This window comes from Orbicella faveolata, unplaced genomic scaffold (assembly GCF_042242905.1).
Source record: "Orbicella faveolata isolate gen_17 unplaced genomic scaffold, um_ofav_v1 contig_37, whole genome shotgun sequence".
Lineage (NCBI taxonomy): Eukaryota > Metazoa > Cnidaria > Anthozoa > Scleractinia > Merulinidae > Orbicella > Orbicella faveolata.
In genome coordinates, this window is record NW_028301566.1 from 1737168 (window position 1) to 1762500 (window position 25333).

At 37.7% G+C, this 25333-nt stretch overlaps 2 protein-coding genes across 3 annotated transcripts in view; one reads left to right on the forward strand and one right to left on the reverse strand.

The window, feature by feature from the left end:
* Position 1: 1 nt before the first annotated feature.
* Positions 2–9251, reverse strand: LOC110062457 (mitoguardin 1-like). The gene is made up of 13 exons (XM_020769380.2): positions 8908–9251; positions 7722–7862; positions 7049–7135; positions 6435–6781; positions 6202–6293; positions 5958–6026; positions 4815–4887; positions 4287–4373; positions 2660–2758; positions 2096–2230; positions 1666–1719; positions 1109–1225; positions 2–723 (listed from the first exon to the last, which is right to left on the reverse strand). The coding sequence occupies exons 1-13, from the start codon at positions 9083–9085 to the stop codon at positions 502–504; spliced, it is 1701 nt and encodes a 566-aa protein (XP_020625039.2). The 5' UTR covers positions 9086–9251; the 3' UTR covers positions 2–501.
* A 21-nt stretch (positions 9252–9272) lies between these two features.
* Positions 9273–25333, forward strand: part of LOC110062456 (integrator complex subunit 5-like) — an 18398-nt gene continuing 2337 nt past the window's right edge. Inside the window, exons 1-23 of one of the 2 annotated variants that reach the window (XM_020769378.2) lie at positions 9273–9344; positions 9595–9799; positions 10304–10428; positions 10853–10904; positions 11276–11378; positions 12109–12204; positions 12882–13071; positions 13190–13322; positions 13640–13703; positions 13972–14072; positions 14436–14494; positions 14685–14857; positions 16034–16142; positions 16924–17046; positions 17879–17946; positions 18182–18402; positions 19223–19332; positions 19551–19584; positions 20062–20237; positions 20864–21078; positions 21731–21801; positions 22343–22491; positions 22804–22908. In XM_020769378.2, coding sequence (XP_020625037.1) covers positions 9315–9344; positions 9595–9799; positions 10304–10428; positions 10853–10904; positions 11276–11378; positions 12109–12204; positions 12882–13071; positions 13190–13322; positions 13640–13703; positions 13972–14072; positions 14436–14494; positions 14685–14857; positions 16034–16142; positions 16924–17046; positions 17879–17946; positions 18182–18402; positions 19223–19332; positions 19551–19584; positions 20062–20237; positions 20864–21078; positions 21731–21801; positions 22343–22491; positions 22804–22908 — 2712 coding nt within the window. In that variant the 5' untranslated portion in view covers positions 9273–9314. Of the gene's footprint in view, positions 9345–9594; positions 9800–10303; positions 10429–10852; positions 10971–11275; positions 11379–12108; positions 12205–12881; positions 13072–13189; positions 13323–13639; positions 13704–13971; positions 14073–14435; positions 14495–14684; positions 14858–16033; positions 16143–16923; positions 17047–17878; positions 17947–18181; positions 18403–19222; positions 19333–19550; positions 19585–20061; positions 20238–20863; positions 21079–21730; positions 21802–22342; positions 22492–22803; positions 22909–25333 lie in introns of those variants that run through there. The other variant, XM_020769379.2, reaches the window with a different exon arrangement.

Here is a 25333-nt window from a genome sequence, read left to right on the forward strand (position 1 = left end):
GTTAAGTTTTCTGGACTTCTTTAATACAGAACAAGTGTGGTGGAAATCCCACAAAGTGTAGTCAAAATACGCTTAAAGGCACAAAGTCACTTTTATGTTTCAAAACTTCGTTGAAGAGCATTGAACTAAAACAAAGAGTAGGGGAACAGTTACATCTAAACGCACTTTTAATTCCCTAAAATAAAAAATGCTCGTTTACGTTTTTAAATTTATCACTAACTTGGCTTTTGCCTCGCAAAACAGCCAAAAGACGACCAAAAAATATAACTGAGGATTTGATAATCATTAAACAACCCGTGAACTCTGTAACACTAAATATAAATTATCTCGCTGTGTTGAAGTAACATTTAACTGTGATTCTGTCACAAGTGCTTAAAGCTAGCGCATTCCGGCTCTACTGGTAATTACAAATATATACATGATAACGGTAAATAATGGCCTGATGTCCACTGGTTTTATATACAATAAAAATTGAAGAAGAATAATTCACGGTGTCCCTCTTTACGACTGTCCAACTTGCTGCAGTTCTTGGCTCGTAAAATTCAGCGTCTCATCAAAGGAAGATGCAGTTTGCACGATGTCTGCTTCATAACCATGGCTTCTTAACAGCTGTTCGCTCCTTCCTTTTGCTAATCTGACAATCGAGTCACACAAGCTTTCAACCGATGAATAATCTGAGGTGTTGAAGTCAAAGATGTCTCTGATGAAACCCAGGATGTGACTCTAATGAAAAAGAAAAAAAACAAACAAACTCGTTGAGGGCTACATGTATGGGAAAGCTGCTGCAAGCACTTTAAAAATGAATGCCAAAGCAATTTTGAGTTTGCTCACAGATAAAACTCGTGCAACGCAGTCTCAATGAACACGTTTCACTAACACATTAGCATCACATAATTACAATAAAAGACGAGAGAACAGACAAACGGGAAATAGAAAAATGAGAGGAGTTCCTTTGTCGTTTACTTCTCTCATTTCAAGCCTTTTTTGTTGAATGACAATCCACTGGAGTGTGACATACATGAAGCAAACTAAATACACCACGTAATCAGCAACGACAAATAAAGTACAACTTAACTATAATATACGTACGATTATGCACTGTACATACCTTGAAATATTCACAGACTTCTTTCAAATTTTCATCTGATCCTAAGAAGCCCCAAGCAAGAACTGGCGACACGTACTGTGCCACTACATAGAAATGTGCCATGAAACCGTACGGGTCCTGCACCGTGAAACACACCTTTACATTACTACATTATAAGTTTATATAAACTTATAACACATGTGAAACGTGCAATATGCACTTAGTGTAGAAAAAGCCCCAGCAAGTCAACCTGGTTGTTGCTCCACATAATTTAAAAATAGGATAGAATTTAAATATGGTACGAGATAAAAATAATAACAATCAATACATAACTTTATTTAGGTATGAAATGTATTTAGCCCAGTTGTTCTAATTGGGAACACTGTAAATAAATAAACAAACAGGAAGCTACCAGATCTACAATGTAAATGTCCCTAACAGTGCACTGAAAGGTCTAGCCTGTCAGCAGGCTCTTTGTAGGGAAAGATGCAGAAAGTTTAGTGAGCAGGAAATATTTATCATGAAAACAACAAACAAGTAGTGGTTTATGATTGTTACTGTATTATTAAAGTGCAAACCTGAAGATAAGAGGACTTGGCCTTTAGGACTCCCCAGATAGCTGTGGTGAGAGCCTATAGACAATAACACAGCATTACAATAACATAAAGTACATATACAAGTACTGTACCGTATACCACAGATCACAACAGAAAAGCCATGCTGCTTTAATTTTATACTAATTAAAAGAAACTCTAAAACTTCAAAAGACAATAAGGAGCCTCCATGTGAGGACAACATCAACCAAAATGAGAGTTCCCAAAATAACAGAGAGATGTTACAGATAATTTAACATTAGCTTGTCATGACAGAGTTTCTCTTGGGGCATCACTTTATAGCATTTATCCCTGATGGCACAATTAGATTTGACGTAAAGAGATGTACATGTAACTTATCAAACACTGAAACACAAATGACATACAATATGAGAGGCAGCAGGCTGTCACTTACAGTCTCCTTGATGCGTGCTGACAGCCACCTGTTTTGAACAGCAGTGGCTACTGAGTAGGGTGGGGTGGCTAAGTCATCAAATGCATCTAACAACACAAAGTCCAGCAATACATCATAGAAAGACAGGTCGATCACCTGAAGGCAACAGAAAACAGCCATGTAGGGCATCACTTCATTTGTTGTACCAGAAAATAGTCTTTCCATAACTTGAAGGGAATTGAGGGACATCCACTGTTTCCAGGATGAATAGGAATTTGGAATGTGTTGGTTTGAAGAGGAACAAAAACCAGATAATTTAAGGAAAAATCCTCAGGGAAGGATTGTCAAGTGAAAACAAACTCAACCCACTTATGATTTTGGGTCCAGCCACCCACGCTGCCCAATAACAAAAATATAAAATGATATTGATTGAGCACAAAGGCAGGGCATGGAGGATATGTTCAAGGTTATTCTCTTATACTTTTAAAAATAATTTATTGGATCCTGTGCCTTACATTCCATTGCAAAAAAATTACAATGACATATTTCTAAGTTAAGAAACAATATAGCAAAGCTACTCCTAACCCCTCTTTCAGTGAGTTCATCTTTGATTTGCTTCCAGTTCTCTGCTGATGATGTGTAGTCTACAAGTTCATCAAATGCCGCTTGGAAATCTGATGGGTCCTGCAGAAATTGATGATGAAACATGAGCACTGATCATATTAAGGTCTTAGTTTTTGCTTGATTATGATATTTCTAACTATATATACATTGTATACAGACCACATGGAAATATATTACTAACATTAATTAATAGTACATTGGATGGTTGGAAGTTTTCTATTGAAGCATTCAACTAGTAGGCTCGATTACCAGCCGCTGTTCGGGAAAAGAGCCCGTGCTCCTCCCCCGAACTTAAGGCTGGACTCGTGGACTTGGCATTGTTAATTTCAACCAATAAGAAATCTGCCTGCCTGAATCGAGCAGGCTGCATAAATTAGCTTTCTCGCAGCAGCAAAGGAGTTGTGCGATATGAAGTGCGATTGCATTAGTGGGATATTTAACCAAATACCGTCAACTGATGAAATCTTGCCTGATCTAAACCATAGTGGCATATACAACACGCAAAATAGTCAACAGACTTATACGTTAGCATCTATATTTAAATCATGTGGTGCCAGAATATGAGAAAACGAACAAAGTAAACAAAGGGAGGGATAAACGCAAACATCGATTTCAAGAAACAAAAAACTCAGTCAAATTGATGTGTACCTTAGTCTTCTTGAAGAGAAGAAACAACAGTCTCTGGCGAAGACGCCAGACAAAATTAAATTTTTAAATGAGCCAAAGTAAACCGAGCTAGCAAAACATAAACCTGGTGTCAACACCATGCACACCAATATGTGTGATCTTTGACATGACAGTTGCTACAGCATAATCAAACAGCTCTGCAATACTTAAAAAAAAAAAAGACTACTCTTCTATAGAACACAGCATGTAATGCCCTTCCGCAGCAATAATGTGAAACAAAATAGGTTGGAGGGCCAAAGTCAAAAGAAGTGGCGAAAACACCACAAATTTTACGAGCCGTAGGCGTCATGTGGGCCTGCCTATGATTGTCATCAGATGACATTTCCGGCCACCTGAAGCGCCGCAAGAAAACATTATGAAGTTATGTCACAGACATGCTTTGCCGCTCACGCGTCCAGCTGTCTCTTCTCGGGGAGGAACGTAGACCGGACTCGAGAAAGCGGCGGAAATCGAGCCTATTCAACTAGGTATTCTACAATAACTGCAATAATTCTCACACACTCATTGGCTAATTTTCATTGTTAATAAGTGTGGACAGACACATGAATTTATAATTTATGTGACGCAGCAATGAGTGAGAGCAGACAATTTGACAATTTGTTATCGTAAAAAACAAATTGGCATCAGTTTTTTATGTATCTGTCCTATTATTGACTATGAATTTTGTCATAACATTGTCAAAGTAGTCTCCGAATCCACAAGGCGATACTTTGACAATGTTATGACGAAATTCATTATCAACAACAAGGCAGACACATGTTAATTTATACATGTGAGAAGAGCAGCCTCAAATCTCAACAAAGGAGGTACAGTTTATGTACATGTATATTAATTTGTTCATTACAGCTGTGAACACTTTTATTAAGGAAAGAAGCTTTTTTATTTCTAGGATTTCATGTACCTTGCCTGCACTTTCAATGACAGCAGACACAGCTTGCCTTCCACTGTCAATAAACCACTGACGGGTGTCAGATAATGAAAACACCATCTATAATAAGAGTTGAGAAATCTGATTTACATTTTATCAGCTATAAAATCCCTTCTAAAGATTGTTGTTGTTGACTTGTTGTCTCATAGCATTCAAAACACATGAGGAACTGACAGAAACTTTCTTTCCTGTACACATACTTGTACATATGTGCTGACTATCTACACATGACTCATCACAGGCATGTACATACATGTATAGGTCGTCTGTGTCACCCATGATGGCATAACAAGGTTAGTGAAGTTACATGAAGTTGAGTCAGAACTGTACTGGAAAATATCATAAACAAAACCCCTGCTTGTATGGCAATAAATTCAGAACTCCCTGTTCTATGTAGCAATTGGTGAACTTGAAACGTTTCAAGCATAATAACACATTTCAAAAGCACTTGATAAATGGAACACACTACAAATGAATAAAAAAGCAAGTATGTTTACAAACCTCTGATGCCTGCCGCACACAATGAACTTTGGCAAGGAATTCCATGTCACTTTCACACCCCACCTCAGTCGTCCTTAGGGGAAAAAACAAAAATACAATGAGAAAATGTGAGCAGTGACATTAACAAAATACATGTTAATGTTGCAGTTCCTAGGGAGTAATACTTTAATTATCCCGACAAACACAAGCAATAAACACGCGTTCTATGGCGTAAAGGGGGGAACACCGCTCTGCAATCGGCGTGACAGACGAACTTCCATTGCGTGACCAAATGCCAAACTTATCTCCCCAGCGGTTAATTCTGCACTGGATCGGACAAGTCGGCGAGGCCAAAAGCTTGCGCGTCCTAGTAGCGTAACTCTAAACGGCACTACGAGCTGACCTCCGGTCAGCATCGTGCTAGAGTGTAGACAGTTCTCAAGCCTTACTTATCTCCCCAGCACTACGAGCCGACTCCGCCGGCACGTGCTGGATCGGACAAGAAGAGGCATAAAAGAGCGTTAAATAGCGCCACTAAATTAGCGAAAACGAAGCTTGGGGAAGTCGCTGCAAGACTTAACCGATAGCGTGGCACGAGAGGTGAACCCCAGTTTATTATTTATATTAATGAACAACGACAATAAACCTCCAAAGGGAGGGAAGGGTGGGAGTTACAATTTCGAGGGCTAACTAAAAGTTACAGTAGTGATATAACGAGCGAATGATGCTAAAGTCCAAGCTAAGCCTCTTTTATAGGTAGACTGATGTCTAGGTTTAAACCAATATAAAATCGTGTACCATGAAACGTACAGAGTCCATGCGGCCTTGAACGAAACAAGAATGGGGCTATTTAAAAGACTAGCCATACAAAAAGCACGATATAGTTAAACCGGACGCTGTTGCAACATGTATACGTGAAAGGCTATTGTGAATATTGTTTAAACTAGACAAGAAAGACTTCTATAATGTTCTAACGCGTAACAGTTCTATTGCGTTACGTTTAACAACAGTAAGCTAGTGACTGTACGTAAATAGCGTCACGCTCCATTAACTGCGCTTTAACGATTGACTTTAAAGCTTTATTAAACAATTATGCATACATGTACACCGTTCATGTCAAAACCAAATCATGTGCAATTTCCAAATTAAAGAGGGTTCCCTCACCTCATCTTTCGGCAAAGAATTCCATGACGAATGTAATGCTGCAGGCCAGACACATAAAACTCCAGGTGACTACTCAGAGAGGAATACAAAGTATTTTAATTTAGTAATTTGGTTTAAATATGTACCTCTGAAGGTTCATACAAATGCAGGTATTGCTATAATTACCAAATTTAACCATTACACTTAAGATGATTTTTCTTTAAATTAACAAGTAGTAAAACCCAAGCCGTGTTGTTCACTGCACCTGTGACTGCCAGCAGTATGGAGCACAGCTTCTCTGAACACCTTTAGTCGCTGGGATTCACTGACAAGTCTCTCTTCTGTTATATCATCATACTGCCAATGTAAAAAATTTATAACTTTAATTAAGATCATAGATGTGCATGTAAAGTTACTAACAACAGATCACAGTTGTGGGGGTATGAAGATGTATGAAGATGTATGAAAAGAGGTATGAAAATTAAATTTATGATGTACCTCCAATTGTGCATTATCAGATGCAGAGACAAAAGATTCTGTATCAGAAGAGTTCTCATAGTCCTGGTCTCTACTCATTTCCAGCTGTAACTGCTCTTGCAAACTCTCATCATCAATCCATGTCAGCATGTTACTTGGTGTACGTGGCAGGGGTGTCTCCATCAGCTCATAATGTTCAATCACCTTACGCAGTTTTCTGGAGCCACTGATCAGAGCACTAAGTTTTTCATCTGCTTCATAATTGAAAAATGAGTCCTCTCCCAGAGAAACAGTTTCTCTTTTCCGGGCCATGACGTATTCTGCAGCTTCATACCAATGTTCTAATGCCATTTCAAAGCTTTCCACACCTGTGAAAACATTCAGTCTGATAGTCGCAGTAAAAAAAAAATTACTCATACATGTTCACTCTTAATTTTTTTTTTTTCATATATGAATAATGTGCAGTCCAGAGTGCCAAAGCATGTTCTTGATAGCATTTGAGATCAAACCTTCTCAATCAAATAGTATAAACTCTACTAACAGCAAATGCATGATTTATCATTTTGGACAAATGGTGCATATGCTCCAGCTTTTTGATGAAGCTATTACCAGGTATGCTGTAGGTATACACATACCTCTCTTGATTAGTTCTTCAACAATTTCATCTTCGTCTGTAATTATATCTCCTAAGTCAACAGCACTGTCTTCAGAGATTCTTCCATCTAACATTAAATAAATGTACATGTAAGTTGTACCAGCAATATTGTTAAATTATTAATGGGAATTTGAGTTGGTATTGTTTACACTGGTGTACACTACTGGCTTTAGGATGGCAACCAACACCCCTTAATCTAAAGGAACCTGGCAATTAATTGTACATATACAATAAATTTTGTGTCTTTAGTTAACATGAACACTAATGTCAAATCTCCATATAATTGCATTTAATTAAAGAAAGAAAGAACAAAAAAAATTTCAATCCCTATGAGTACTTTAACATGACATGTACAACTACTATGATTATAAGGAAAGCCAGACACAATAATTATTTGGAGTTGTCCTTATTTTTACAAAATCATTATTAACAGGTGAACCTGAAATAAAAAAAAAAAGCAACAGGCAGCCACAGCTGTACATGTACCGGTATACTACATGTATGTAAGTAGTTGATGAATTTTTCATCATTGCAAATAAATGAGTTTCTCCTGAGTTGGCCAACACATGACCATCTTCCACATGTGCTTTGACTCAACACTGTAGGGTTCTGACTTATATGACATTCAGACATACACATAATGAAACATTTACCATTCCCAACAATGGTGTCATCCATGTTGCCATGTTGAGATTTAAGACCTGCAGCATGGCGTCTTAACACAAGCTCATGATCTAAACTTGCAACTTTGATGACAGGCCTGGACGAATCACCGACAGAAACTCTTGAACTACCTGTCACCAGTTAAAACAATAAAGTAAGGTTAGTACCTGATTGTACAGCTGTATGAATGGTACTACATCCATGATTACACTGTTTTAATTAATGCAGACCCATGATCAAGTAGTCTGACTTCAAGAGCTGATCAGGTGCAGTGACCAGTATCTGGCAGCATTGCCACAGGACTTGAATTACAGTCATGTGCACTCTGACTGACAGTCAATGATATACAGGTGGTTCAGTCCTACATGCATACAGAAAGTTCTGTTGTTCAGTCTCTTCATTATATATCATTCCAAATTGGCTCACTTAGATGCAGAGAAAACAGTTTGCTCACAAACTAGATAATTATAACTACATGTAATAGGGTTTTGTTCATTTATTATTTTACACTTAAATTGTAGTGTCTAAAACATTTGAAAGCCAAGAATACATTGGCGTTGTTAGTCATTGGCACATATGTCAAGCCAGGCAGCTAAGGTTCCTGACATATATTATGCCACCAGCAATGTTGTTGTAAACAATCAAGTTTATTGATTGAATATTTCACTGTTACATGCAGCTCCCTGCGCAACGTGAACTCGTGCATATTGAACTGAAATTTACACGTTGCCCCCAATCTTGTACATCAATTCATCAGGTAAATCAAAGGTTCTCTCAAAGAAAGAAAGATAGGTATTTTCACAACCGTAGATGAAAGACTTCAAGCTCAAGAATATTTAAAAATTTATCTCCCCGCCATATTGGTGATGCATCAAATAAGATCTCATGTCCAACGAGTCAATATCTTGTCAGTAAATACATGTATCTACGTGTAAATACATTTGACTACCAAATGCGAGGTACTTTTAATGAAAATATGATTAGTTGATTTAATGCGTAAGCTTAAATTATAAAAGATAATTAATTTAAACCAAGACTGAATAATTCACGTTTCGATTTGGCTGTTCTGTCAAATCAAGCTCCACCACAGCGCGGCTTTCGACAGGTCCAAACCAGACAAAGATGTTCTCAGGAATCAATATAATAAATTAAACCGTTTACTGTTTTATTTGTTACCTGTAGTAGCAGTTCTGTTTCTTCTCAAAGAACGGTCGTTGTAAGAAGAACTCTTTCCAGTTGATGGTTCCCGGCGTTTTCGTTTCAAATATCGCGCTGTGAGAAAAAGCAAAGTCCCAGCACCGATAGACAACGCAAGTAATGCAGTGATTTGAAGCACTCGCGATGAACGAAACATGGTACAGCTGTAGGTTTAGTCACATCTTATGAGAATCGCATCTTGTTGTTAAAAATAGTATTGAAAGACTACATTCTAGATCAGTTTCGATAGTGCAGCAAGTCTTGTTTGCAGCGCTGGCGAACCCGCTGGCGTGGAGTTCAGCTGATGAAAGATGAGCCCGTTGTTGCCATGCGGTTGCGGTAACATTTCATAAAAGGAAAAGACTGGGACTAGTAGAAGATGCAAGATGGCGGACAAGGTTGCGGAAGATTCGAAGGTGCAACAAACACTTTTTTTGAATCTGTTTGTAGTTACAGCTGTTTCAAACTGTTCTTGATGTTTTTTTCTCCTTAGTTGTTGATTTTTCCGTATTGAATTCGTTACCCCGGAGTATAAAGAGACGCACACTCAGACAATCTTGTTAGGGCAGTCGAGCTCCTATTTGAGCTTAATTCAACACCGCTGAGATGTTGGATAGTCCTGGTTTGTTTTTCTAATTTTTCGCCTTACATTTATCTAAAAACCAGAATTTAAAGCTACGATTGCAGTCATTTTTGAGTGGCAAGGACGAATCAGGCCAAATCTTATCCAATGTGGAGAAGACGCAATGTGCAATTGTGTTGTTGCATTCTCTTCCGTGTGCAAGACACGCTGTCTTAGAACAGCTGTGTGATGTGTTCCATGAAGCTGTCCAGAAGTACGTGGTGGAGTTTGAAAGACAGGCATTATCTGGTGAGTTTTATTTCTATTCCAACACAGACACCTCTCAAAGAATCTACATTCAAATTATTGACATTTCTGTTTTTGTTGATGTTATTGTTGTTTTCATTTGTTTGTTTGTTTCGTTTTTTCTTTTTGAATTTTTCTGCGCTGATACATTTACTTTATAAAATGAATTGACTTGATTTCAGGAACATTTTCATTGACGCGATCCAGTTCTAAATTCTTAAAGCTTGTTTCATTTACATGATGATAATTATTAATATCAATTTGTCATGAGATACTGCACTTCTCCAAGGGACCAAAGGTTTAATTTTCAAGCTGATTTTGCTGTGAAACCTCACCACAGATTTTGTGACATAAAATTATTTACAACAGGAAGACTATTATTGTGTGATTGTGGCTTGCAACTGGCCCAAAAGAAAGAGGAAACAGTTTTACCCAACATTTTATCTGCCGAAAAAAATATGTTATATGTTTATGTACATGTAATTTATTGTATTATTGTTTTGACAGGAAACACAGGCTGCTATCCTGATGCTCTTGATCCAGAGCTGATGTCAGCTTTGCAGAATGTCAGTGAAGTTGTTTGCAGATTTGTTGACAATAACCCCACTGCTTGGGCTCCACTTATTTGCCAGGTACTATTTACATGTTATTATGGATATGTTGTCATTGCATACATTGTATGTACTAAGTGTTATTTCTCGGCTCTCTGTGGATATTTCTGATAAAATATTATTAATAAAAAGAAGTCAATCAGGATTACTAGAATGATACACTGCTGGTACAGTCTGGAAATCTACTGTAAATGTCCTGTACAAAGTTGAGTTATTCCTCAATCCTCCTGCACAGTTTGATGTACATTTAGAATGCCCGTATATAGATAGAAACCTGCAAGAGTCAAAAAAGAAGTTTTGGAGTCTTAATACTTCTGTCTTAGAAACTGCTATAGTATTATTGAAATTTTTAATTACTTAATTGGGATTGACTAACCCTGTTTAAATATTTATACTGTAAGTTAACATTTATTTAAGTGTACAAAACTATTGTGTTACTTTGCAGTGGTCTTTAAATCTTCTTGGACAAGTTGTTACAAAAAATAATGGAAGAAGAGGTGCGCTAAAAAACTCTGACAAGCATAGCATGTCAAGTGTGTAGTCATTGAATGTAATGTCCTCAGGTATCTTGCTAAACATACAATTTCTATTTTAAATTCTTTGTTTGAAACTACTACAAAATAACAAGTATCACTGTACTATCTGTACCAAATACAAATCAAGGCCAATTGCATACATTGTAACTCTTCCATTTAACCATGAGACAAATATTATTTAAAATTATTCAGTTGTAATAAAACATTTAACAATAGTCTGGGTGAGGCTTGAGTCCAAAATAATTTGACTGTACACTTCTGTTGAAGATCATGTACAACTGTAATTTAGTTCACTTCAGTTTTTACATGGAAATATGTTCTCTTTATCACAGCTTCCAATATTGCGATGTCACTTAGCGAGGGTCTTCATAAGTGGATGTTATTTCCTGCTGTTCAGAGATTAATGGATATTGCAGTCCACTGTAGTGCAAAATTGTAAGCCGATTGATTTCTTGTGACTTACCAATATTTATAAATTTTGTGCTTTTACTTGAATGTATGTGCATGTAAATCCAGTCATACAAATTATATAACAGGAGTTTCATTCACACTTTCAGCAGGAGGGCACCTGGTTTTCACAGGCAGGCAAAACTATTTGAACTGAACTTCTTTATGAGAAAAACTTTTCGCTAGATTGTCAAACCATCCAGACAAAATCATCCTCACAGCCGGTCAAATTATGTGGTGCCCGGCTCTGAATGAAACTCCTGATATAATGTATGCATGTGATTTACAGTACCGTACATGATTGTGTAATTGCAGCTCTGTTGTATGACAGACTTGCCCTAGATTGAGGCAAATGAAGTTTATTGCATAATAAATGTATCAAAGAACAGTCACTTACTGAGCTTGGGCCACCCATGCCACAATGAGGAGTTTTAAATGCACATTTTGTACATCAATCAAATATAGATTCAGTTATTGAAAATGGCATGCATAGCACACAGACATAAAATGTACATGTACGTCAGCAAAGTAATACTCTAACAGTAACTCTTCTAACCCCAACCCCCTGTGGTTTTGGGCTGTGTAACAGTAACTAGTTAGTGTAAAATTATGCTAAATTCCAACCTAATATATTGCCCAAGCAATGTCATTACTTTATACATGTACTTTATTACTTTATACTGTTCTTTATCTAACTGTAATTCTTTTTTGTTGTTAGAGTTGGGCGTGGCCAGGCTGATATTTGTGTGGAGTGCTTGCTTCAAATAGCTGTGAACAGTTCCCCTCATCTGGATTGGGTTGTAGCTCACATTGGGTAATTTGTGTCTTGTTTTATGTTTATAATATAATATAGTGATGTAAAGCGCACTTAATCATTTCAGGGAAAGTCAAACTATGATTATTTAAAATTAAATTATTAATTATTATTATAATTATAATCCTATCTATAACAAAATTCTTGATCATGATTGGTTCTCTGCGTGCCTATTTATCACCATATCACCGTGCGATCACGTGGGTGTCCAATTACAGGTATCCAGTTTGAACTTTGTGTAGTTAGATACCTGTAATTGGATACCCATGTGATTTGCACATCAATTATGCGAGCTTTAATGGCTTCCTTTGCAGTGTTTCCTACAGTTTTCAAAACTTGTGAAAAGTGCTGTGGACATTTTCGCTCAAAAGAAGTTCTCAAAAGACATTTGTTATTCCGAGATTTGTTATAGATACGATTCATTAGTAATTGGATCTTGCGTTGTACAATTCAGGGAGTAATCATGCTCATAATTTCAAATCGGCCTTGCGTTTCACCCTCGTTCGATTTTGAAATTATTTGCGTGTTTACTCCCTGAATTGCACTCTAGTCGGTCCAATTACTATTACTTGTCACTGAAATTCTTACATGTAAGCCTGATCACCATGATTACAATCATCAATGAAACAACTGGCAATGTTGCTTATTTAAATACAATTTACAAACTACTCTTTCAGGTCTCATTTCCATCAGGTTTTTATTCCCAAGTTGCTGTCTACAGCATTAAAAGAATACACTGCAAGTCACTGCTCTGGGGGAAGTGCTGGAGATGCCTCTGTAATGACTCCTACTGTGGTGCAGGTCCTCACATATCTTTCTCTTCAACATTCTCAAGAGATCAAGAGCAATCTATTGGCTTTGTTTCATGTAGGTGTTTAATTGACACTGTTAGTAATGTATTATGTGTAGTGTATGTTGTATGGGAGTTGCTGTGTTGTACATAGTGATATAGTCACTAATTCAGGTCTGTTGTTTTATGGTCTAGGAAAGTACAACAAAATCGAGCAAGACAGATCCTGAAAGAGAGGAACAGCTTTCCACTCTTCCTTTTCTTCTTCACATTGCTACCTTGTCACCCAACTTACTGAAGGGGACTATAACAGAGTTCATTGATGTTTGTAAGTTAGTTAAGTCTATGTCTGCACATGTCTCATTATTACATTATTAAATTAAATTGTATTGTATTGTATTGTATTGTATTGTATTGTATTGTATTGTATTGTATTGTATTGTATTGTATTGTATTGTATTGTATTGTATTGTATTATATGTAGTTAGAGAATTGACAACATAATGTACATGTACCTGTGGTTGGGGTGGCCATGTTTGTTGTAGTTTAGTTGAAAAGGCAAAACTACTTGTAGATGAAAATAAATTAAGGGTATTAATTACAATGTCCCAGGGGTTAATTCTGTTTATCTTGTTACATTTTTAGTGACTCCTGAAGTTCTTGTTCAATTGTTAGAACAGTCTAAGAAGAGAGGAGAAAGGAAAACAAGGTACATGTAATCATGATCTCAATAGATATTCCACCTTTCTTTAATAATAAGATGAAATGAAATTGTTTTATTTATAATTATTTAAATTCATAAATCTTAACACCTGACTGTATTTTTTGTTGTTGTCAATTTAGGTATCTGCGTGGATATCTATTCTTGTTATAGTTTAAGACTTGTGTTGTTTTCGGCAAATGAGTAAACTACTTGTAACTAAAGTTAATTTTATTAGCCCACTGATAAATATGTTAATTTACATTTCATTCCAAAGCCTGGTGTCGTTACTTGTCAATGTGATCAAAAACACAGGAGAAGGAGCTCTTGAAGTTTTCCAGCTTTTACTTGAAAACTGCCAGACACCTGAGGATAGGGGTAATTTGCTTACTTCCTTGTGTTAACTTGTAACACACCTAATGATGTAAACTGTGTACTTGTATTTTTAAGTTTGGTACGTTTCTTGCAGTAGTAGCTCTTTAGGCTTGTTCCAGACCTCTATTTTTGGCTTCTTGAATTATATATATTCAAAAGTGATGCTCTAGTCCTTTCCAAACACCCAAACAGGCCTGGCAAGTGCACCTTGCCATTTATTTAAAACTTAAGTGTTCCTGTAAGTTGGCCTAGGGTGTTACAAAAGGCACCATTGTCAAACATTTTCTTACTACAGTAGGTAACAAAATTAAAAATGACTGTGTGTTCTTCAAAAATCGTTCTCTGTCTGTTATGTTGTGACTTCAGGTTTAATGCATGTTGATGTGACCCAAGCTGAGTTACAAAAAATATTCACTTTTATTATGGTGAGTTTTAATTTCATAAAATAATTTGCTTGATTTATTTATAGAAAAACTTGAATAAGCTAATTTGGATTTAAATCTTCAGGATTTACATTGCACACTTCTCCTTGATACTGAAATTAGCTACATACGTGTACAGTAATCATTAAAAAAGATACAACTTTTCAATTTGTGTTTAATGTTGCTATTTTAGGGATTGCTGTTGAACAGACTTGAAGAAGTTGCTCTTCAGAGGCACAACCTTTTCTACAAAAACACTTCCATGGCATCACTGGACACCAGAAGGACAGAGAGTGAATTTCTCACGGAAATGGCTTGTCATTCAAAATACTTGTGCAAGGCACTATTGGCTTCATGTGGCAACAAGTAAGATCTGCTTGCGTACATTGTGCATTGCTTACAACTCAAACCCTTATTCTTGATTCTTCTCCCCCCCCCCCCTCCCCCCACCCCACCCCTCACCCTTAAGAAAAGCTATTTCATAAAAAAAAAAGTCAACAAAAATTAAAGAGGCTGCCTCTCCACTCAAGAGTATTATTTTTTGGACAGCAATCTTATTCCTGGTTGGGAAGGGGAGGGGGAGAGGTGGGACTGTGCCCTCAAGGTAAGGGGAGGGGGAGAGGGAGGACTGTGCCCACCCCACAAGGTAAGGTGCAAAAGCCAAGTACAGAGTGAGAAATAAGTCCATGATGCTTGGCAGCTACAACCATGAAGGCTTTTGAGGATTAAGGACTGTATCAATACTCCTAGACTTGCCTCATAAAAGCCACAGAAACCATTGCTAAGCACCAGTCTGTTTAGCCAGAGTCTGAGACAATCTGAAGTTTGCTTGGTCTTACTCCTGGGGAGGGGGGGGGAGGTACCTCCAGAAAAGTTTGGTGGGGGTGTGCAGCCCACTTCCCAAAACCCTTACCCTACATATAATTATGACCAACATCTGCATTTTTTGCCGCCCTAGTTACGACCTGACCACAAATTCAATAGCCTATTTATGACCGTTGCAGCTGACACAGTTGTCCTAAACTTAAGTCATGAAGGGCTTTGGTTGATGGTCTTATTGATAATGATGAAAAAGTAGCTTCTTCTAAGAAACATACCCAGTTCAAAACAAGAGTGCTAAAACCATACCCTATTTTATTACCAAAATGGCCAAAATCGATACCCTATTTATGACCAAAATGGCTGAAAAACCCAACCCTTTGGGGCCGCACATACCTATATAAGGGAGTTCCCCCTTCCCCGGGGTCTTACTACATGGTGAGAGACTAAGACCAAAATACCTCTGATGATATGAGAATCAGGCTACAGTGTAATGAGTCACTACAATACTGTAAATAGAAATTCAGTTTTATGGCACAAACAGATGCTATGACACATAAATGAACACTACCTGTGCATGTGTGTAGGAGAGCTAATACAAGGTAAAAATGTCAAAAACCATTTTTAGCAAGATGGTAAAACAATGTTACATGTACAACTGTAGCTTAAGATATTGCTGACAATTTTGCATTGATCTTTGAGTTTGTTCTTATTTGTTCACAGGGTTTCAAATATTTTTCAAATATTGGTCATCATTGCCATTCATAGTGGACGAACTTCAGCTGCCAGAATTCTGAATTTAGTCCTGATGAATAGCAGATCTGCACAGTCTGTAAGATATTACTGAACAAAGTTTCTTGCTTTGTTGACATAATAATTATTATTTCAGAGATGAATTCCGTGAAAGAAGTTTACTACATTACAATCTGTCAAGTGTGTTTCTTTTAGTGTTGCTTATCTATGAAGCAGAGTGGCAAACAACTGGGATTTTAAATCAACCAGATTGAGATGGGGTATTCTCGTGATGCGTGATTAGCTGATTTTATTTTCCGTGAAACGTGAATTTAGGAAATTATTCTTCGTGATCCGTGACTTGAAGGTTTTGGGTGACCCGTGAAGAACTTGAATTATTCACCAATATTCGTGATTTCACCACTCAATTCTACATGATTTTGAGACCCAGATCCTCCAAATGGTTAGAGTCGTCTATTGAGAGTGACTTACAGACATGCGATTTGCAGTATGGACCCTTGACTTAGCCTTTCATGATTTTTCTTTCTTCAAACACTCTTTCTAGTGTATTGAACAGGTTATTAAAAGAGAATGTTACTTGCTTATTTCTGTGATTCAGGAAAACGAAATTTTTATATCCGTGATCCGTGATCCTCTATTTTTTTTCGTTCGTGAACCGTGTCATGGAACCCCCCTGTACGACCCCCTTTGTACAAATCCATCTTCAGACATGTAAAACTGAGTGTTACTCTTGCCATAATAAATGTGTTGCATGTTCACTTACCACAATTCAGTCAACAGCACGTGCACACATGTATTTTGCAAGTTCTCCCTATAGACATTGAATGTACATTTGACTTAATTTGTTTGTTTGTTTGTAGCTTCAGCTGTTTGCTCAGCTTCATGGTGATCTGGAGTTGTACTATGCACAGCTGGTAGACGATGTTGTTAAAGCTTGTTTGTCAACTGTCAAATATCCAGGTGCTGCTTCAAGTTCACATCAGGTACTGTTAGTGTATTGCAAACACGTTAAGCTTTGTTGTGTTCTTGATTGTTACGAAATTAAATTTGGGTTATTGACCAAGCAAGAGGTCAAGATGGCTTGATATTGGCCAAGTTCCTTTTTTGCATGTTTATGGACCGAGACGGAGTCGAGGTCCATAAACACGCAAAAAAAGAACAAGGCCAATATCCAGCCATCTTGACCGAACAAGCTTGGTCAATAAAGGATTTATTATATGGCTTTCAAGGAAATTTTTCTTGTGGGACACGGCAGGTAATCCCGAGTGGGCAAGATACTGTAGCTCCATCTTGCCCGCTCGGGTAGTCAATCACAGTGCAAGAATAATAAAAGGTATTATTTGGCTGCATGACTTTAGACAGTCCTTCTGAGAAATTGTTCTCATTAAAGGTTAATTTACACGTGGATACATACATTGCACAGCTGGTAGAAGTTGTCTTTGTCATATGGAACAGTTGCAAAGAGTCTTTGCCAAGGCCTGGGGTTTAACTAGTTTGCAGTAGTGGGACATGTTTGGCATTTCAAGTAACAGTCTTTGGTTTCCTGTTAGGATCGATCGTTGAGAAAGGGAAAAAGCATTGCCTGTTACATGTTTTTTGCATGTTCTTTGCTGCTGGCTGGATCATTCCAGAATAAATAATAGTGCACCGAAAATATGCATATTGACATGAACAGGAGTGGATATGAATTGACAGTAGTTCATGTGAGTCTCACTTAACACTCGCAATTTATAGCTGCAGCCGAAGATATGATTTTTGTGTTCTTTCTATTTTGATTTGTTTTCTTTTTTTGTTTTTTGTGTTGTTTTTTTGCAGTTATTGCATTTAATGAGTAATTTTCACCAAATGATTTCCACTGAGAACGGAAGTCAACTTCTGTCAAGGTATGAAGTAACGGTCACAGAAAATTAAGCCACCATGTAGAGCTTTTGTGTTTCTATTAATCCATACTTGGAGGTCAAAAACAGCTTTTTAAATTTGCGACGTCTGCACACCGCTTGTTTTTATTCATTTCTGGACTGAGGAATCATACTATCGGTTCTAAAGTAATTATTTCAATTACTGATGCTGAAGTGTTCAGGAAGCAGGTTTATTAACCATTTTCCCATGACATTATAGGTCAAAGCTATCAGCATCACTTCAGAGACATCACAGTGTGTTTGCTAATTTACTCATTCATCCAAACCTACAAGTGTCCTTAAAATCTCTTGCCCTTCTTCTGTCGCTGGACAAAACTCTTCCTGATAAAGTGTCTAACATGATGAAGATGTGCAGTAACTGTGTTGGTTTATTCTACAAGTTACTGCACAACATGGAAAAACAAGATGGAAAAATAACAGGTACGAGAGTTGTATGTTTGGCTAAAAAGTGTTGGCTGTCCGATCCAAGTGCTTTTTAGTTTATCGAAAGGGTCGTTCCTTTTCCCGTTCGCCCAAACATTAATAAGAGCCACGGCCTCTAAATATGGAGAGTCCGACGACAGGACGGAAAATTCAAATTTCCTTTTATTGTGTCAAAAAGACCCTTTAAGTAAACTTTTCAGAAATATATTTAAAAGGTCCGGCAAGTTCACATTTTGGTGGAATTTACGGAAAGTTCGAAATACCGCCCAATCATCCAAGATGGCCGATGGAATTTTGCAAAATTGCGCATTTTCAACAGGCTATTACAGAAAGAAGGGAACTTGCCTTGATTTCATATTCACACAGTTTGTAATTTACGCTTTGATCATTCTCTGGGCTCAAAATCATACAACTGTAATACAACGATAATATCGCAGCTAAATTTACATGCCAACTATTTCAACTGTTTGTAGAGGGTCGTGACTCTACTAATGTACGAATCTCTCGACAAATAAGAGGTTCTAAGGAAAGAGCTATAGATATGGCGTTTGACAATGAACTGTGTAGTAAATAACTGAAAACATTCATTTGCTACGAGTATGATGGATTCTAACATTTCCTATCTTTGGATTTGCCAGGAGTGACTTGTTTACTCAGTTATGCAGCGCCTAGGCAATAAACGCAGTTTGACAGATAGTGATGCCATGATGTTTTCTTTGGAATCACCTCCTTCATTGTAATAGTCTCCTGCATTCTTTTCAGACAAATTTAATTGTGATTAACAGTGCTTAAGGTGTGTCTTTTGCTTGTGTCGCAGAAACAGTAAAATCCATCAAACTCTGTAGGAAGATGTTTCTTCTACTCTCCAAAGATGATAGATGTCGATTGTATTTATTGAGGCTTCTAGTGGAAGGCACATTGCAAAAGGTAACAAAGCAATATCATCCTTAATCAACCGAATTGATTTGATTTTTAAATGAAATTGGAGTCACTGTAATTAAGCTGTACACGAAGGGTTTCGTGTGAAAATGCATTTCAATTCTCCGTGTCAATGTTTATTATTCAAGAGTAAACCTTCATGTATCAGCGTGTCATGTGACAACTCGTTAAAGTATTTTGTAACTGTAATTTTTTTTTTTCCATAGGAGCATGTTTGTTTGTTTGGTGGGGTTTTGCCAGGTAAGATGAAGCTCAAAAGCCTGTTTTAATAGGCACTGCTCAAATGGCAGTGAAAGGAGCGACATGAGACCGTATCCAGTCAAGAAAAACCCATCCCCCTCTCGAGTTTTACCTTCTTAATTTGCCCTCGTTTTTTCGTTATGTCGCTCTGCACGAGGCAAGCTGGAAAAAAAAGAGGTCAAACAATGCAATGTTCTTGTAGCCTTCGTCGAGGAAATGTCTAACACTATTTGGCACTCAAAGGGTTTCATGGTGCATTCAGTTTATAAGTTTACTTTTATTTTCCGTCTAAATAAGAACAAGTACGTACAAATTCAAGCATCACAAGATAGCGCTTAGATTGAATAATATTATTATTGACATAAATGGATGTAGAAGAAATTTGCGCAAAATGTTTATTTGTTTGTTTTGTTGAATGTTTGGTTGGGGAAGACCTACCTTTTATGGAGGTAACTTTTATTTGTATTATTATTTCAGCTGAACCAACTGAGTCAGAAAAAGACTTGACAAAGATCAAAGTTTCTTTGTTAGAGCGCAACAGAAATCCGCACATCTCTTCTCATCTACCTCTTACTCCATCATCCGTATTCTTCAGTGGAATTGTTGGCGATATTGACAAAAACAACAGAACAAAAACAGCTGACAAAACAAAGGTAATTGCTTTACCTTGCTATGAACGTGTTGTGTTTTCTGTCGTTCTGTTTTGTTTGTTTGTTTGTTTCTACAACCTTGGTCAGAAGGGTTGGAAAACTTCATTTTATACGCATTTTGCCCTGTCCCACCCCTGTGCAGTGTTGACAAAACACTTTCATCTGACACAAGTTTGCATTTACCATTTTTTCGCCAACAAGGAAAGGGGGAACAGGAGTACTGACATTTATTCTCTAGGTATCACGGTTGTGTTTTTGCGCATTTTTTGCGCATTTTGTGCAAGTACTTTGTTGAGTAGCAACAAAGCTAAGTAGTCTGGTGATTCGTTATGTTTTAATCAAATAATAACGGAAGTGCCAGACAATAGCAGAGCAGTAAACAGTCAAGTCTATGAAACAACACTGACTGTGTATCTACAAAGGATAATGGTGAGGGAGGTGCGGGGGCCTCATGGTATTAGTGCTGGTGAATTTAATGGTGGTGGTAACCCTAGCATCCCATCCAGGGGAGAGTAGTCTAAATATTCCCAGTCGCTTCATGCTACAGAAACTGGGATGAGCTCCGGCCTGATGGGATGGGCCACTTGGCTCGTATGCAGACTTTGCCTTTTTTTTCCCCTTTATTTTAGTCTCAGGTATGGCAGCATACAAGCCAGATGCTTGTGGATATTGTGTTTATCCTATGCACGTGTGACCAGGAGGATGCAGATCAGGGTAACTTAACTCTTCATCATAAATACGTGGACTCTTTGTCACTGCTGTTAATGGAGCTGGTTTGCCCTGATGTTGTTCCCATCACCTTTGACTGGCCAGATGACGAAAGCCTCAAGTTTACAATAGAACGGTAGGTTTGAAGATCATCACGCACATTAATTTGTTCTCCCAGTCTATCGGCTGTAAAATATCTAATCAAGAAAGGTTAGAAATACTACTAACCGACGTTTCGATGCATCAAGCATCATTCTCAAGACTGAGATCGTTAATGCTAATGATGTTTGTTACATTTACATAATTCACGCGCAGTGGATTGCAATCCTTCTCAAACTCAACTCGTAAATAACAACTTTGACATTAACATTAACGACCTCAGTCTTGAGAATGATGCTTGATGCATCGAAACGTCGGTTAATAATACTTTTAGTCTTTCTTGTCAAGTGCTGTAACAAGTGTCTGTAAAGAGGGCTTAGGTAAATATTGGACGACTGGTAGACTAGTAGATCTTGTTGGCGAAGGGTGGACTTATATATATATGAACCTGAGAGCGGACAGTCTAAAACTGCTTTATTGCATAAAAATCTATGTGTACCTTGAGGGCCAGTATCGATTGACCTAGAGTAACAGGAGGACTGGTTGAAGAGACACTGTGATTCACTCCATCATTATCACATCATGCTCTGCTTCATGAAGGGAGCAGTTACAATTTAAGAAGACAAGCATTGTTTGAAGCAACATTTCAATGTTTATGTCTAAACTATTGCTGCCTTGCTTTCTTCCAGCGATTTGCGGATAAAGAAAACTTTTGATGACAATCCCATATTATGGGCGCTTGTGAGCATTGTCGCTAGAGGTAGGTGGTCGTTAGTTTTCACTGGCAGAAGTTTTATTACACTGCTGTTGCACTGATAAACAATACACATGATATTCACTGTAATGTAATCTTAAAATAGTATGAGGAAGATGTGGTGGTGTGGTACGCAGCATTCCACAACGAGCTGTCCGTGTATGAGTCAAATGGTTTTCACTGTACATGCTTTTTGAAGTTTGGGATTAGTCGAAGTCAAAACTGGAAGAAAGGAGATATAAATAGAAAAGTTAGGAATACCTAAGTCGGAATTAATTCTTATCTTTGACTAGTTTAACCGTGCTTTGACCAACGTGGCCTTGGTTAGAGAGAAGACACAGCGTGATATTCAAGTATCACAGCCGAGAATACAACATACACACATACATAGTCTTTACTTCAGCACAGTGAAAGCATCACTTAACACAGACCTGGGTCACACTGAGGAATGATTATGCCACAAAATTCTTTATTGGGAGATAAAAAGGAATGTGCAGTGTGTAGCGAATGTAGTAATTTGAAGTCATGTTGATCGTCGTTTTTCTAGGTGTGTCCTCGCTGTCCAAGTGCAGTCCTTTAGTGTCCAGTCTGTTAGCCACCATCATGTCATACTGGGAGGTGTACAGAGGTTCATCAGTTGACCAATCAACGCTCAATTTTAAAGTCACGTGTTTTATTACTGATATTATGACAAAGGTGTGTTTAATTCATTACTTGTACCGTACCCAAGCTGCACGCTTTTTGCCTTTACCTCAGTCAAACCGAGACAGGAAACCAAGAACCTTGTTTTTTCTTCCTGCCACCAGAACTTAAGAAGTAGCATTTCTTGCCAAAGTACCCCTAACGACACTGTTTTGAAATTAAACAATACTTCGTTTAAAATTGGCTTTTGCTGAAGTCCTCTTTAATACCTCGTGGATCGAGAAGTAAAATGCGAGTGTCATGGTGATAAGGCAGAACTCAAGTAGTGTCATAGATCGTGTTGGTAATTTTGATTCATTATCTTAGGCAAGTTGGCTGCCTCCTCCTCTAAGTCGTGCAGGAGCTGTGTTTGGTCTTCTTCAGCCAAAGGAAATTTTCACGGTACTCAACACTATGTGGAAAGTGCTGAAGGTGTGTCCTTTCTTATCTTACAAATTTGCTGTTAGAGTTTCATTTATCAAAGAATCAATGGTCTGCAATTAATGCAAGTAACAGTCATACAATGCTACAAGTGAGTGTGTTGTATATCATACACAAGCAATTAGTAAAGGTAAATTGAGTCACGAGTAAGGTTATTCTATCTAATAATGTAATGTTAAGAGTGAATGCCTATAAAAATGGACCTAAATCGCCTATCAATGGCACAAGTCGAAAAATTGATTTCGCTTGTATTTTGTCCATAGATAGGTCCTAGTAAGAATGGAAACGGACCATAGTTAGTTTCTGCTAATACAGCTTTCTTTGGTAGAAATACGCCAAAAACGATTTCGACCCGACTGGACTCAAAATCTACTTCCGGTTTTGCTAAATTTTCCGAATATTTGATTGCTTCGCGCTCCGCAGAACAGCTACTTGAGAATCTTTCAATAGATTTTATATTCAGTTCAGGTCTTCGTAGTGTGTCTGAGCGAAAAATAAAATAAATCAAAGTTAGTTTTGGGCCCGAAAAGAGATAAAACTGACACGCAAAATTTTACAGTATGCCGCAGGAGAATTATTGCATAAAAACATCGCCATATTTTTCTATGGGCTATAACTTTAAATACCATAAAAACACTTTCTACGGGTTAAATATACACCCACCTGTTAGGATATCAAAAAATATCTCTGGGCAAATGGTTTCAAGTCGCCCGCCTTGGCCTGTGTTTCTCGTAGATTTTGCCCAAAATCCGCCGTTGGGATGTAAACAATTGCGTGACGCGGAGAGCCACTCTCCAGTAAAATATTCGTTTCCAGCAATCCGATGAAAGCAATTTTTGAAAAGTTGTGTGGACAAAATAATGGAAAATGGTTTTTTGTTTTTGTTTAAGTTAGTATAAATATATATATGTTTTTTCATTTGCATTGCAACACCCACGACATCCCTGATAAAGAACGTTACTACAATACTCCGGGAAATGATTTTAACACTTGTTTGTTTTATAGATTTCACTGATAGCTTACAATACAGTGGCAGTTTTAGAGATACACTTAACCAGTCCTCTATGGTTTATGGCAATTGAATCATTGACTGACAAACAAGAGAAAATGACAAATAAAGTCAAGTGGAAATACCATAATTTCTATAAACTACTAACTGCGTGACGGCATCTCAGCTCTTCTAGCTGTGTAGAAAATTTGTACCAACACAATATGCTCAAACTCAGCTAGAAAACCTGGAATTTCTTGAGTAGAATTAGCCGAGGAAGAAATTGCGTTTAAGTTTCAATCATACTGGGGGAAAAAAATCCATCTTTTCTACTTTGGTTGTTTGATCAATTACCTGAAATTTGCAGATCATATCACTGGTAGACAAATCATGTAAACATTACAGTGGTCGATCTAGGACTAGGTTTACACTAAAGGAGTTTTTTCGGATTCGTAAAAGTTCCTGGATTCATCAATTTTAGAGTATTCGGATTAGTAGAGGTCTACAGTGAAAGGATATTCGGATTCTTAACCGTTTATACACGACGATAACTCCGGGAACATTCATGATGGAATGGTTAACAAGCAGTTTGTTGCCTCGACGACGAGTAACAAAATGCCTCCGAAAATAAGGCTAGGGGTAGGTTGAGACAGTCTGAAGCTTTCTTTCAACTCGCTGACTACGGTACTGTTATCCATCATGTCAGGTCCCTCTAGGTATTTATTCTGGTCTTTACTTAATATCTAGAACCGTCGAGGTTTTTGATCGTGCCATCGTCGTCATCTGCGCAGTAAAGTATAAATTGGATTTCTGAGGAGTATGGCATTACCCATTATAAAAGTGATTACCTACACCTGAAACAGCACAAGGTAATCACCCAGCGACCGCCATCAAATGGCCATCAATGTGACTACGACTCGACTACGACTGGATCATGTAATCCGCCATAAACTCAAAAGATCACAGGCGAAAAAATATCCGGATTCGAGAGAAAATCGTTTACACGACAAAACTCTCGAGATTCAAAAGTTTTCGGATTCAAAGTTCCCACTTTAAATTCTGGATTCAAAATCTCCGGAGTCACGACCAAACCGGGGAGTTTTTATTTCGGATTCGTCCATTTTTGTGTAAACGGCAAAATCAATCCGGCACTAAAACGTTCCGGATTCATCACGAATCCGGAACGATTTCCTCTAGTGTAAACCTACAATCCTGGCCATAAGTTGTTGGGACACCTCCCCTTTTTGCGCGCTAAAACCCACGATTTCAACTACGTCCTTAACGTTTTAGAACAAAAGATGAATAGAAGCAAGTACAATTGACCCCCCTCCCCCCTAGCCCTAGATCGGATGTGGGAAAAAAGGAAAAAGGGACAATAGAAAGTGGTTAGATAGTTGTGTTGGAACCAAACGCGATTGCTAAAAAATC

Excerpts from the sequence above, each read along its gene's own strand:
- LOC110062457 (XM_020769380.2), bottom strand. The coding sequence starts at position 9,085 with ATGTTTCGTTCATCGCGAGTGCTTCAAATCACTGCATTACTTGCGTTG. Across the intron at positions 4,374-4,814 it reads GTGTGCGGCAGGCATCAGAG|ATGGTGTTTTCATTATCTGA; the intron begins GTTTGTAAACAT and ends CTCTTATTATAG. Across the intron at positions 2,759-4,286 it reads TCATTGAAAGTGCAGGCAAG|GACCCATCAGATTTCCAAGC; the intron begins GTACATGAAATC and ends CAATTTCTGCAG.